Source organism: Anomalospiza imberbis, chromosome 1, assembly GCF_031753505.1.
Source record: "Anomalospiza imberbis isolate Cuckoo-Finch-1a 21T00152 chromosome 1, ASM3175350v1, whole genome shotgun sequence".
NCBI classification, from domain to species: Eukaryota; Metazoa; Chordata; class Aves; order Passeriformes; family Viduidae; genus Anomalospiza; species Anomalospiza imberbis.
The window spans coordinates 772242-786158 of record NC_089681.1 but is presented as its reverse complement, the minus strand read 5'-3'; the positions used below and the strand labels follow the sequence as shown (position 1 = coordinate 786158).

Genomic DNA, 13917 nt, shown 5'->3' with positions numbered 1-13917 from the left:
GAATAAAATAACACTTTATTGTGCCCAGTTTCTGTTTAACAACTGGAATATTAAAGGCTTTCTCAGAGCAAAATGATACAGGGTGGAAAATGGGAAAAAAAATTGGCACAAGAGAATGGCGGGGATAAAATGAAAGGCAAAAAATGCATGGAGTTACAAATGCCAGGAGTAGGAGAGATGGAGGCCACATGGGGCCATTCTGCATGTGCAGGGCTCCATTTTACCCCTTTCTCTCCCAAACATCATTTTGTGTTGTCATCAGAGTGTGGAAAGAGCAAAAAATACCTCCTGATGGGAGGTGACCTTCCAGGTAGGAGGCACAGGGCAGCATTCCCACCTGATGGACCACAGCTCAAACCATGCCATGCAAAGCCAAGCAGCTCATTTTCCCCAAAAACCCCTCAAAAACCCATCCTGAGGATGCAGGCGAGACTGGCCAGGACCCCCAGGGTGAGGATGGTGGAACTGGTTTTCACGCTGCTGGCCCCACTGATGTTGCACAAGGAGGTCTCGCAGCAGCTGGTGGCGACTCCAGCTATGCCGATGTTCAGGTCAATTGTTGGGCAAAATGCAGAACATTTCTTGGTGATTCGCTGGCTCCGGTCACTGCCTGAATTGGGAGGGAGAAAAAACAGCAGGAAAAGCTTAGGTTTTCATCTCAATCTTTTTTTTTTTTTTTTAAGTTTCAGTCATAAGTCATAGCCTGGCTGTGCAATCCCATAGGGAATTTGTTATTCTGCCCTCGATGTCGTTGGGTTTTCCCTTGGGCTTCATCACATTCCATCATTGTTTGTGTATGTGTGACCTATGGACACCCTCTCCAGGCCTTACAAATCCTTTGCTGGTTTCAGGGCCAGCTGAGGGCAAGAATTTGGGACTTATTTGTACAATGTGAGATTGCAAGACTTTGGCACCATGCCTTGGGTTTGCTCCTTCCACAGCACCCAGCACTTTCCATTTCCACTACCTCATGGGCATGAACTTGAGCTTGGAGTTGAGACAAGGAGTTTGTGCAGGGATAATAAAAATAATTTTTTTTTATTCCATCATCTCCCTGTCCTAAGAGTGTTCAATCAGCAGTATTTAATTTTAATTGAGTTTAATCAGAAGTATTTTCATGATATGTTGCAACAGTCCCAGGCCAAGTTCCCACCTTCCCAGGATTTGTTCTCTGCATTCTAAAATCCTCATTAATTCCTCCACTGTACCTCCTGGTGGGAGGAGGATGAGCTGTCAGCCCCATCTGAGCCCCACCTTGTCCTCAGGGCCTTGGGAAAGCTCCACACTCACCGGTTCCTGAGGTGGTATAGGTTGTCAGACAATACTTCTCGTTCTCAGAGCATGTGGTGGTGCTGAGACAATGGATGTTGGAAGTTGCATCTTTGCATGAGAAGCAGGTCAGGGAGAAAGCTGCAAAAGAAGCACAAAAACATCCTCTGGGAATATCCTTAGGAGCACAAAACTGGGGGGGGGGGGGGAATGGAATGGATGGAGGATCTGTCAAACCCAGTGGCCACAGGCAAAAAATTCCTGCATGGGCTAAACTTGTTCCGAAAGACTCTTCAGGAGACAGACTAAGCTCAAATTGCTGCCACAGCTGTGGTTTGCTCATTTAGGAACCCTCAGGATGTTTGGTTGACTCTTCCTTGAATTCATTAAAACATTTGGCATCTCCACTATGCTTTTGGGAAGAGCAGCTCAGTCTCCCACCATTTGTAGTGTGAAGCTTTTGGATTTTCTTTCCTACTTGGCCCCTCCAAGCCTCAGTTTCTGGCCACTGATTCTTGTATGGAGACACTGGACCAGGGAATCTGTGGCTGGCCCATCCCTGGAAGTGTTCAAGGTCAGGCTGGATGAGACTTGGAGCAGCCTGGGATAGTGGAAGGTGTCCCTGCCCATGGCAGGGAGGTGGAACTGGATGATCTTTGAGGTCCCTTCCAACCCAAACCATTCCAGGATTCTATGATTTATTCTACGTGGGCATCAGAATGGTTCTTTCACTTAGGTCATCCAGCAAAACCCTAGAAAAATTTGAGTTAGGATTTCTGTCACTGTCTAAACTGTGTCTTAAATGGGGTGTGGACATGTGCCATGCAAAAAAAAACAAAACAAAACAAAAAAAAAATTTAAAAAGAAGACAAAAAAGACAAAAATTCAAAGGCAGCAACTGTCCAGGACTTGCTCTGAATACCAAACACTAAAACGAGATGGTTTTTAAGATCCCTTCCAACCCAAACCTTTCTATGATTTGGGCTGTTTTTCAGAGCTCTCCTGTGCCAGGTGGAAAATCTTGGATTTGTGGAAGTCCGGGCTTAGCAAATCCCTGCCTTGGCTGCAGCAGATTCCTTTTTCCAGCCATCCATGGGGAATAACGTCCTCGCTCCACAAAATGTGCACATCTGGAAGACTCTGCATCTGCAAAGTGCTTTGCTGAAATCAGTGAATGAGAACAGCTGGCACTCGAGGCTGAAGCATCATTGAGAGCAAAGAGATCCTTGGGGAAGGATTCTTTGCATGATAAGGGGAATTTCCTCCTCATCTGTTTATCTGGCTGCAATGTCACCCTCCAGGGATTAAACTCATCCTCATTTCAGGAATATCCCTGGCTACTGGCCTTTAATGCCCAACTAATTCTTGCAGCAGCTTTGTCCTTTAGCTTTGCCTTCCTTGCTCTTCATCTTCCTCACTCCTCGCCCTTGCCCAGGCTTCTTCGTGCCTTTGTCAGCGATGTCCCAACCTCGCCACTGCCCTTGTTTGACCTTGGACAAGTCCTTCTGGCCCAAACAGGCTCCTTGAGTGTCCTGCTAGCCCAGATCTGGCTCCAGCTCAGTCTGTGACCGCAGGATCAATGTTTTGCTTTTAGCTCTCTATTCTTCCTCTGCCTGTGTGGAAACTCTGCCTTCTCCTCCCACTCCAGCCAACATGCCCTTCTTTCCCATGGCCTTTCCTCTTGTGGTCCACAGCCCCCACGTTCCCTACTCTTCCTCTGCTGTCCCTCACTGACTGGCATTGAGCAGAGGCCACCAGACAACTCAGATCCCACTTCCCACCATTCCCATGGTCATTCCAACAGCCTCAGCCTTGGCACTCGGCTCTCTTTGACTTCATATCCAGACTTTTTCAATTTACTTCCTATCATGGTCATTTCCATTTCCAGAAGCTCCATTTGTCCTACCTGGCTCTTGCCTTCAATATTGTCCTGACCTTTCAGTCCCAATTTTTTTTTTTTTCCAAGTCTGGGACCCTCCTTTAGATAGTCCCTGTCCAAAGTGTTTGGTTTCATTCTCTTTTCTCATGCAAAATTCTATTGCATGGAATGTAATATGGGATATTTCACCTCCCCCCCACTGGGAACCACCCTTTCCTCACAGAAACACTCAGTCCCCAAACTGGATTTTCCAGACACAGAGCTCACTTTAATCCTTAATAAATGCAGCATCTTTAATCCAAGCACATTTCCAGAAAAACTTCCTGAATCAGTGCAGGAAACAGTGGAACCAGTTCCATGCCCAAATCCTGTTTCATCCCAACCTCCCAAAGCTCCTAATTTCAGACTCCAGTTGCCCTGGGAGCCTCCTTGGCAGGAGAAGGTGAAAGCACCACCCAAGGATGAATTTTTCAACCTCTCTCTATGCTCCAGAGATCTCTGACTCACCAATTAATCCAAAACTCTGGGATTGGCTCCTAAACTGGCACACCCTGAAGTCAGGGAGGACAATTTTGGGCAAGCTACAGAAAAACACTTTAATTTTATTTCATTTCTTGAGGTCTCTGTTGCAGCGAGGGCTGGGACTGGAAGGGAATTTTATTTCTCCCAGATGCAAACCTTGAGTTAATCCAGGCTGCCTTTGGATGTCTCCACACTCACCAAGACCTCTGCTCTAACTGAATAGAAACATTCCTCAAGGAATTTGCTGTCTCATTCCTTGATCTTTTAAAGAAAATGGGAGTAAAGCTGCAGGAAAAGATCCTTTTATTTGCGTTAACATCCTCAGCTTGAGCACAATTCCAAGTTCCAAGCCTGTGAAATCCATCAATAGGAATATTTCCCTCCTCAAATTAAGTGGGAGCCAAAACCATCTGTTAGTCCAGGACCAGAATGGCCAGGAATTTGCAGGTCAAATCCTGCAGGGAAAAATTCAGTTTGCAAAGAGGCAAAAGCCCCCCGATCTGAGGAAATCAACCATTCCCCTAAAAGAGAGGGATATTCCAGGCTGCACCTCCCATTCCCTGCCTGACCCAGAGCACAAGGTGTGGTCCTTGGCAGAGTCCAGCCAGGAAAATTGAGGTGCAGCTTCCCAGTGCTCTCCCAGAAAATCCCCCAGACAATTATCAGAATGAGAATGGGACTCTGCATCTCCATCCCAAGCCTGGGATCAGCTGGGAATGATGGAATCATTAAGGCTGGAAAAGACCTCCAAGATCACTGAGTCCAGGTTCAGCACTAAACCCTGGCTCTGAGCACCACATCCACTGATTTTCTGAACACGCCCATGGATGTGATCCCACCACTTCCCTGGGCAGCCTGGATGCTCGACCACCCTTTCCATGATGGAATTTTTCCTAATAGATCAGACTCCACGATCTTAGAGGTCTTTTCTAACCTTAGGGATTCTGTGATCAGCAAAGTTGCACCTGGAAGCAACAGGGAAGAGCTGGGAGCCAGAATTGCACCTTCTTGTGGCTCAACCACATCTGTCAATTTAGGAAACGATGGTTTGAGGTGCAACCAATTAAAAAAAAAAAAAAAAAAAAAATCAGGCTTTAGTGTCAAATCCAGAGATCTACTGCACATATTGCCCTGGATATCCCTCATGGATATCCCTATTCCCATGGAGCTGCCCCAAGGGCTCTCAGCTGCCACTGAGCCATCCCAGGGGCTGGGCTGGGTCTGCAGGAATCATCTGAGGTGGGAATCTCACCCCCCACTCCTCATCACCCCTCCAACTTCAGGTGGGGTTAAACCCCCTGTCCCCTTCTCCTGGAATAACTCCTTCCTGACCCTTCAGGTTCACCATCCACACTGCAAAATCCTGGAACACCAAAGCCATGCCCCAGTTTTGGGATGGTTCCCCAATCCTTTCGGCACTCACCACTTTCCGTGCACAGGGCGACGCCGAGCACGACCAGGAGGAAAAGCTTCATCCTTTAGAGGTCTGGGAGCCTCTAAAATAAGCAGGAGTCAGGCAGGGCAGGTTTTATACCTCTGCAGTGCTTGCTTTGATCCAGAGATAATAACCAGAGGCTGCTGTGTCAGATGCTGGATAATTGGGAGCAGCGTGTCCAGGCTTGTATGGAGAAGGGCGTTTTTTTGGAAATAAGGAGGGAGGTGTGTTTTTCCCCACAACTTTTCCTCGTTGTTTCACAATGCAGCTGCTCCAGCTGACGTGAACTCTGCAACCGTTTCTAATTCTGGAGAAGTGGGGGAAAAGCAAAACATAAAAACAAAGCAATTTTCCCTGCAAAAGAATAAGGTTTTCTTTTCCAGGTCTCAGAGCAGGCTGCATCCTCCAAGATTGTGTCCTTGCACATATGGAAATGGAGGGAATTTAAATTTAAAATTGAATTTGGGATGGAAACTTCTCCCAAGTGTCTCCCAGGATTGTCAAGGCAGTGAGATCAGAAGAGCAGAATCCTTCCACTGTTTTTCATAGGGGACCAGGCATCATTTTCTATCTCCTTTTTAAGTTCAAAATCAGAAATATTTCTGAGATATTTTTTATGAGGAGAAAATGTTACCTTATTAAAAAATAAATTCCACAAAGCAAAGGGAAATGGCCATTTAAGTTTAAAAAATAGAAATAACACCCACTCCCATGGCATGGAACAAGCTGGGAATTTTTTCACAAATTCATTTAAAAAAAAGTGTCAGGGAGAAAAACACAAACCAATTAAAGCATGGAGAAGGAGGGGTTGGCTGATCAATGATCTTAACTCACTAAGTCTTCAGAAAAAGAAATTTTGTGGAATGCCAAACAGGATTATTCCATTGGATTCCCAGATTGTGCTCTTTATTCCTCCCTTTTTTTTTTCCCTTTAAATCACATTTCATCCAATCTCCATGAATAAAATCAGAACCTTTCCCACCTTCTTGAGGATTGTTGTTTTTCCCTCCCACTGTTGCCTTTCTGCCATCGAGTCACAGAACGGAGGCACAATCCCAGGAAAAGTTGAGCTGGATCCTCTCACGTGACCCTCGGAGCTGCAGGAGCTGCCCCAAATCCTCTGCCAGCGCCCTTGCTGCTCTCTGTCTGCTTTATCCCCTTTCTCCTTCTCTCCAACTCGCTCAGATTCCCATCTCCCATGGAATATTTTGGGCTTCCAACATGTCCCACCTCCAGCCCTCCTCTCACTGGGAAAACACGCCGGGTTCCTGAAGTGATGTCAGTTTTTCCAGCACCTCCAAGCTGGACTTATAAACATTGTCCCTCTGGAACCTTGCATGAGTAAGGGAATTTTGGCCTTCCCAATAGGCAGAGCATGGAACTAATTTGGAGCAGAGGTGGCAATTAGCCAGAAAAGCTCCGAGGAAGGGTGAGGTTTGGCTCCGTCAGCCTCCTGAAGGCACCCAGCAGGAGGAAAACAAAGCTCCCTCTATGCCAGCACAAAATATTGCAAAATATTTTATTTTCCCCAAGCCAGAATACATTTAATGAGTACTTAGTGGTAAATCCATGTTTATTGGGGCCTATCTGGAGGGCTCCAGTCCCAAGGAGATACTGTTCCATTCCAGAGCCAGCCCACGTTGGGATTTATCTCCAGCAGCATCCCCTGACAGGTTCAGAAATAGCAGCTCAGGCACTGCTTTTTTTTTTTTTCCTTCCCTCAAAATCTCATCCATGCCAAACCCTAAAATATCTCCTGTCTCCTGCAAGCTGCTGAGATTTGGAGAAGGACAGAATGGATTTCTTCAAGGCTTTATTGCAGGATTCCTGACAGATTTTCCACGAGATGCTCCTGAAATCTTCCAGCTGGTCCATATGGCCCTCTGATATTTTGTCCCGGCCAGGTGACAGAATGAAAGGAGCCCATGAAGGCAGAAAGGACACAAGAAGAACTGAGGCAAAGAAGAAGTTAAAATCCCAGTTTACAAGAGTTTGGAATTCATGAAAATTCAGGACGATTTTGTAAAGAGTGACAGGGCATTTAACTGGAGGTGAAAGTGGAAGGTGAGGTGGAAAAAAATATTTCCCTTGGCACAGTGGAGTGGAGAAGGAAAGGAGGAGAATGTTTTGCTTATCTTGTTCTAAACCTGGTTGAAATTGTCCCATGAGAAGGGCAAACAATTGTATGTTTTGGGGGAAAAATGCAGTTTTCATCAAACAAGTGCTGAAATGCAAAAGTAGCTGTGAAATTCAGATGTTGTTACTAAATGTGGAACTTCAAGTTGGCCGAAAGCTTTGAGAAGCATCTCAGAAATCACAGATTGTGATTAACATAAAGCGATGGGAAAAGTGATTTAAAAAAATGTGAAGCTCCAAGTTTCCAGGGAAATAGTCCCCTCAGAAATTCTTCAACAATTCCACTTCAGTTATCCCACTGAAATAAATTCCAGAACACCCTTCCTGACCAGAAATTAAATCTTTGTAGGATGACTAAACCTAATCCCATTTTTACGACCTTCACCCAGCATTTCACCGCTGCACAGAAACACATGGAGTTTGCAGTGCTGGTGGAGTAGGATTCCCCTCAAATCCAGCATAGGATTGCCCTCAAATCCAGCACAAGATTCCCCTCAAATCCAGTACAAGATTCCCCTTAAATCCAGCACCAGATTCCCCTAAAATCCAGTGCAGGATTCCTCTCAAATCTGGACTACCAGATTCCCCTCAAATAAAACAGGGCTGGAGGCCTGTTTTCCATGTGCCGCTATAAAGACCCTCCCAAAATTCAGTGCTGCACTTTTCCACACTCTCCATCTCCAAGATTATTTTACTTGCCTATTTAAGCTGTAGCTCTGCTCCTCCAAGAGCTGAAGGGGATCTCTATCCCATCCCCACCATCCTCAAGCCTGGAAATGCAGCAGAAACCCTGGAAAGGGATGAAGCAGAGACCTCCCCAATCAGCTCAGACACCATCACCTCTTCCAGGCTCTTCCTGCCCATTTCCCACAGGAAAATCAGGAGCAATCACTCAGCAGCTTCTCCAAGCAGACGCAGGGCTCTCCTTTCCATGAGGACAGATTCCATCAGCGTTTTCCTTACCTTGGGCATCTCCAGCATCTTGGGGTGGGACCTTTACCTGTTTTAAAAGCTGGAGCAACCGACTTTGCAGAGATCCCAGGAGAACTTCCCAGTGCAAATTCCTGTAGGACCAAATTCCTGGTCCTGCATCAGCATCTACAAGACAATTCCCGTTGGTGTTTGCAATGGGAACAACACAAACATCTCTGACCTTTCCTTATCTCAGAGGGATCTGGGAGACCATCTGGCTCTGTGGAGTGTCTGGAGCTGCTGGATGGAAGAAAGTTAGGAAAGGTAGCCTGGAGAAGGCTCCCAAGTGCTAAAAAGAGGAATTCAATGTGAAGCAGAGCTGATTTCTCAGGCTGGTCCTGGTGCAGATACAACAAACACACTCTAGAATAACACAAATCTTTATTTTGTCTGACAACTATCACACACGTGCTATCAAAAGAGCTTTTCCAGGGGAAAATTAGTACAAAACAACGTGGGGGGGAAAATAGGTGTCATGTTGGGATCTGAAGCAATGTCTTGGAATACAACAGGGTCGTTGCTGGAAACACTCGGCTGAGGTTTCTCACTTGGGGAATACCTTGTGGCTTCTCGGGTGGTCACAATCTTCTGCCAGCCCTGCTCACAATCCCACCCTGAGCACACAGATCAAACTTCCCACGATTCCCAGCAGGACCACGGCGTAGTTGATCCGGATGCTGTTGGCGCCGCTGAAGTTGCACAGGGAGGTGCTGCAGCACTTGGTGGAATAAGCGGCCATCCCGAAATTCACGTTGGTCTCGGGACAGTCCGCAGAGCATTTCTTGGTGATGCGGTGTCCCACGTCCTTGCCTGGGTGGAGAAAGGGTGAGAAAGGAGAGCTGGGATTTAGCATTCTGTTGGAAGAGCTGACCAGAGGAGAGTGATTTGCAATTTCCTTAATTTTTCCACACAGCAATAAAAGCTCTCAGGGGGTTTGACAGGGCTGGGTGTGAATCCACAAGTCCTGGATCAAATGTGGGACACTGGGAAGTCCTTGACTGAAATCCACACTGGCCAAAATCTCTGATCTGGTTGCCCAGGTGGTGGCCAGTCAAAGGTTGGCCTCGAGACCTTGGAGGTCTTCCCCAACCTAAATGATTCTGTGGTTCCTGTAGGACAGCAATCCCAATGCATTCCCAATGCATTTTTCCAATGCATTCCAATTCCAATGCATTTTTAAAAAACATGTTATTGGCACCCAACCCTTTTCTATTCTCCATCCCACAACTTCTCAGATCAAACAGAGGCTGCTCCTGAAATTTGGTTGTTCCAGCCAGCCCTTCTACACAGTGGAGAGGCCCTGGCACAGGTTTTCCAGAGAATCTGTGGCTTCCCCATCCCTGCAAGTGTCAAAGGCCAGGTTGGAGCAACCTGGTCTAGTGGGAGGTGTCCCTGGAACAAGATGATCCTGAAGGTCCCTTCTACCTCAAAGCACCGCTGAGCTATTCACATTCATCACACTGAGACACTTCAACCTCAAAATCATAACTTCTTTCCAACAAAACCACCGATCTCCATCCATTTCCTTTTAAAAAGTTGCCCACCAACATCTCTAGAAGAAAAAAAAAAAAAAAAAATCCTATTTTCTGGGACTCACCGATTCCGGCAGTGCTGTATGTGGTTGTGCAGTATTTCTCATGGTCCTCACACTTGTAGGTTTTCATGCAGTTCCAGTTGGAATGTTCGTTGTCACAGATGTAGCAAAACAGGGACGAAGCTGGAAAAAACACCCACAACACAGATTAGTGATTCCCAGCAATTCCCTCCTGGGAAAAAAAAAAGTGCCAAAAGCCTTGAAAAATACAAGGGGAAAAGTCTGGTGTGAACAACTTTTCCCAGCAAGTGAAATAAGTTTGGGGTTGATTCATGGAGCTGAGAAAACAAATGTAGAGAGCAAACCAAGTTTTCTTTCTGGACTGGAGATTTTAAGGGGTTAAATTTACAATTTTCAGCCTGAGCAGCATTTTCAGGTGATTTTTTTTTCTCCTCAGGATCCACATTGGCCTTGTTGAAAACCAATCTTCAAAAGCAAAGTCCCGGCGAGGAGAGGAGGAACCAGCCCAATTCTAGAGGTCAGTTTTAAATGTTTTCACCCAACATCTGTAAAACCCTGCCCAGACGTGAATTAATTAATGCCTAGTGACACCCTTGGGAGCCAAATTGATTAAAAGCATTTCCCTGGGAGAGGCTGCCCTGGACAATGGTTGGATTATTCCTATCAGCACCTGGAACAGGGTGCTCTCCATGATGTTTTTTCCTCAGTGCTGAGCCAGGTCTATCCAAGAGCCAGAGAAAAAGTGGGATATTATTGGGCGCAACTGAAGAAAATTGAGTCAAACTTCCAGGCAGGCCACTAGAACACAGATGTGCCTTCTCATTCCCCAGAGGTGGATTCACAATTGGTGGAAATTGTTTCCCTCCTGCCTGAAATTCTAAGGAATGCTCCTCATTTTGGGGCAAGGGTGACAGAGGCAGCTGGGCTGCTCTGAGGAAATCCTGCTCCATTGTCATCAGCAGTGAAGAGCTCTTGGTTGAAGGTGAACAAAAATTACAAACCAGCGAGGTGTCTCCATGAGGCTGAGATTTCCCTGGTTCTGTTTTTCCTGACTTTCTCAGCCCAGGAAGGCTATATATATATATATATATATATATATATATATATATATATATATATTTGTTTTTAGCCAGGAAATGCCTCCCAGTAGCCCTTCAGAGTTTGTTCTCTATTCAAGCTCTCATCTGAGGTTGAGTCTGCCCATGACACTTCGTTAAATGATTCCAGAGGCAGATTTAAAAGAGAAGTGAAAGCCGTTTTGGTCTCTAACTGTCTCAAAGGAGGAGGAGAAAAGGCCTCCCCTCTGTGATCTGGAGAGTTCTGGGTGTCTCAGCACAGGACTGGCTTGCTCTGAAACCTTCCCAGATGCTTCAAGGAAAGTTGGACAGGGTTTGGAACAATCTGGGACAGTGGAAGGTGTCCCTGCCCATGGAACTGGATGATCTTTAAGATCCTTGTCAATCCAAATTATTTTATCATTTGCTGATTTCTCTGCTCTTTCCCAGTGCCAGGTGTTGCAAGCTCAGGGGGTCTCTGTAGTAGGAGGTAAAATCAGCATTGTTTCAAACTGGATTTAAGCTCTCCTCTTCATCTTTCACTATTTCTCCATCACTTGGGAATTTTCAGCCTCCCGCCTCTCCTCTGGAGGTTCCCCAGCCCGAGCTGGGGGCTCCTGTCCCTCTGCAGGCAAAGCAAAACCCAGACCTGGCGAGGATTATTGCAATTTACAGACCCTGGAGCTCTCCCTGATCTGCTTTTCTGCCAAATTTCCCAAACCACTTCCTGCCGCAGATGGAGCCGTGTCCTCAGCATGTGCCTGGGAGCAGCTGAAAGCTCTGATGCTCCCTAAGTGATCCAAGGAAAATCCCTTCCAGCCAGGAAACAATAACAGCTCGAGCTATTAGAGCTGCTCTAAAGCCTTTCCTGCATCTGCCCTCCACCCTCCATTAGCTGGAGTTTTGCAAATGCAGCCAGAAACTACCTTAACGGTGCAAATTGTGCTCCTCGGGCTGGCAAATCCGTGCCCAGAGCCAAGATTTCCCAACCGGATAGTCCCCCACAATTATCCAGGTACGGCTGCCCCTCCTTTTAAAAAGGACAAGAAAGAGCAGAGCGTTGTGAGTCCCATTCCAAACACACTCCCAGGCACTTAACAGCTCTTCCAGTGTAGGAGCAAAGAGCTCTGAGGCTTTCAAATACCTGCCAGCAGCCTCATTACCTAATTGGAGTTGTGGGGAACAAAGTGAAATGCTGGCAGGAGATGTAGTGCCAAGACCTTCCACGCTTTAGTCCACAACAGCTCCTCGAGTTTCATTCAGGAACAAAAATCAAACCAAAGGCAAAAACTCTGAGCCCTGCTTGATTCCTGTCAGCATTTTTTGGGTCGTGTCTTCAGCTGTGAGTGGTTGGAAGTGGATATCTGAGGGTGTGAGAAACCAGAATTCATCTCCTCTGGGTCACAGAGAACCCACCCATGAGCGAGCACTCAACCACACAAAATATTTCTCGCTGTGGCTGACACCAAAAATACCCCGCCAAGACCTCAGCAGCTGCAACAAAAGCTGCCAAACCCTTTCGTCCCTCATTTATCTCCTTGTTTTTCGTCTCCTCTGGCTCTCCCAGCCTCCTTACCTTGCTGGGCACACAGGACTGCAGCCAGCAGGGCCACCAGAAAAGCCTTCATGGTTGGTCCTCGTGCCCTCGGAGCTGGAGCAGTGTGAGAAGATGCACCCCAGGGAGGTTTTATACCAGCCCTGCCTCATCCTTGGCTTCCTTTGATTGCAATAATTTGAGGCTTGGGCAGTGGCAGCACCCAAGATGTGATCAGTGCTGGGTGTGTTTGTGCGTAGGGACCTATTATGAGGCTGCAGATAGCAATGTTTTTTTTTACATCTCTGTCTCATCAAATCTTTTTTTCCGAGGCCTGCTCCTGTCTGCATTGCTACTTTGGGGAGTAATTGAGCTGATCCAAACACGGGAGTCCCTTTTTGGGCTGAGCCACAAAACCTGGAGTGAGTCAGGGCATGGCTGGGCGACACCTTGTTTGCTGGCACCCTCCATCCATTCTCACTGCCATGGAATGGGGAGCTTAATATCTCTGGGAAGTGGGAGAAGAGGCAATAAAAGATTTTTGTGTTGTTCAGAGCCATTCAGAATTATCTCCCTTGAACACAATGCTTTAAGCAGGAAGCAGCAGCATTCCTTCAGTCGTGGAATCATAGAAAGGTTTGGGCTGAAAGGGACCTTAAAGATTCTCTTGTTCCACCCCTGATCCCAGTATTTATGCCTGGAGATGTCACTCAGAGGCTCCAGCAGTCCAGGCAGGGATGGGGGTTTGATGCTTTTGTTTTGTTCTTCTGTCCTCCAGAACCATCCAGGGTTTCCAGGTGACAATGTTTGTTGCTCCTTGGAGACCAGCTCTGGACTCTGTCAGGTTTTTCCAGTCCCCCATGACCTTTCCACTCTTTCTGGGCTCCCTCCTTCTGCTCCCACACCACCTCTTGACTCAGGGTGCAGAAGAGCCAAATGACTCAGGCTGCAGGAGAGACACAAAGTGCATGGAGGCACCTGCAGGATTTAAAAATCTACAAAATGGGAGCAAAAATGACTGAGAAATGAAAGAAATCCTGGTCAGAAGGTCTTGGCAGGACCTTTTGGAGAGAGAAATGACCAAGGGGAGCTCAGGGTCAAGGTTTGTAAGGTCACAAGTGGTGTGGAAAAAGAAGAAAGAACATCCAGGTGCTCTTTGTTTTCCCCAAAATTAATCACAGAATCATGGGATGCCTTGAGTTGGGAGGGACCTAAAAGGATCAGCGAGGCCAACTCCTGCCCTGCCCAGGCAAAATCCTGGGAAGCTGGACCCATTCCCAACCCCTGTTAGGAGTTTTTTGCTTTTAATAATTTTTCCTTTGCCCAATTCCCTCCTTTTTTTCTGCAGCAGCTTCAACCCTCAGTGATTCTGTCTCAGTGTCCAGAGGGTGGAGGGGATGAGCCCCCAGTTTTCCAAGTTTTCCATTCTGTTCTCTGGTCTGACCTTGAGCGGGAATCTTGAACTATTTCATCTTTTAGCAAGGATGTGAAAGGCCCACGTGACAGATAATGCAGCAACAATATTTCAGAAATAATCTGGGGAAAAAAACATTCTCTCTG

The 13917-nt window shown here is 46.7% G+C and overlaps 2 protein-coding genes across 3 annotated transcripts; both read right to left on the bottom strand.

Annotated features, from left to right (window-relative positions):
* Nucleotides 1-6459, bottom strand: LOC137461969 (lymphocyte antigen 6E-like). Of its 2 annotated transcripts, XM_068171988.1 has the most exons (4): nucleotides 6354-6459; nucleotides 5094-5406; nucleotides 1291-1410; nucleotides 1-610 (listed from the first exon to the last, which is right to left on the bottom strand). In XM_068171988.1, the coding sequence occupies exons 2-4, from the start codon at nucleotides 5143-5145 to the stop codon at nucleotides 402-404; spliced, it is 381 nt and encodes a 126-aa protein (XP_068028089.1). In that variant the 5' UTR covers nucleotides 5146-5406; nucleotides 6354-6459; the 3' UTR covers nucleotides 1-401. The 2 variants fall into 2 exon arrangements, with proteins under 2 accessions (XP_068028089.1, XP_068028004.1); XM_068171903.1 differs by lacking the exons at nucleotides 5094-5406; nucleotides 6354-6459 and having other exon boundaries at nucleotides 1291-1627.
* A 2118-nt stretch (nucleotides 6460-8577) lies between these two features.
* LOC137461906 (lymphocyte antigen 6E-like) lies at nucleotides 8578-13274 on the bottom strand. The gene is made up of 3 exons (XM_068171774.1): nucleotides 12400-13274; nucleotides 9811-9930; nucleotides 8578-9023 (listed from the first exon to the last, which is right to left on the bottom strand). Exons 1-3 carry the CDS (start codon nucleotides 12449-12451, stop codon nucleotides 8815-8817), a joined length of 381 nt encoding a protein of 126 aa, XP_068027875.1. The 5' UTR covers nucleotides 12452-13274; the 3' UTR covers nucleotides 8578-8814.
* Between the last annotated feature and the right edge of the window lie 643 nt (nucleotides 13275-13917).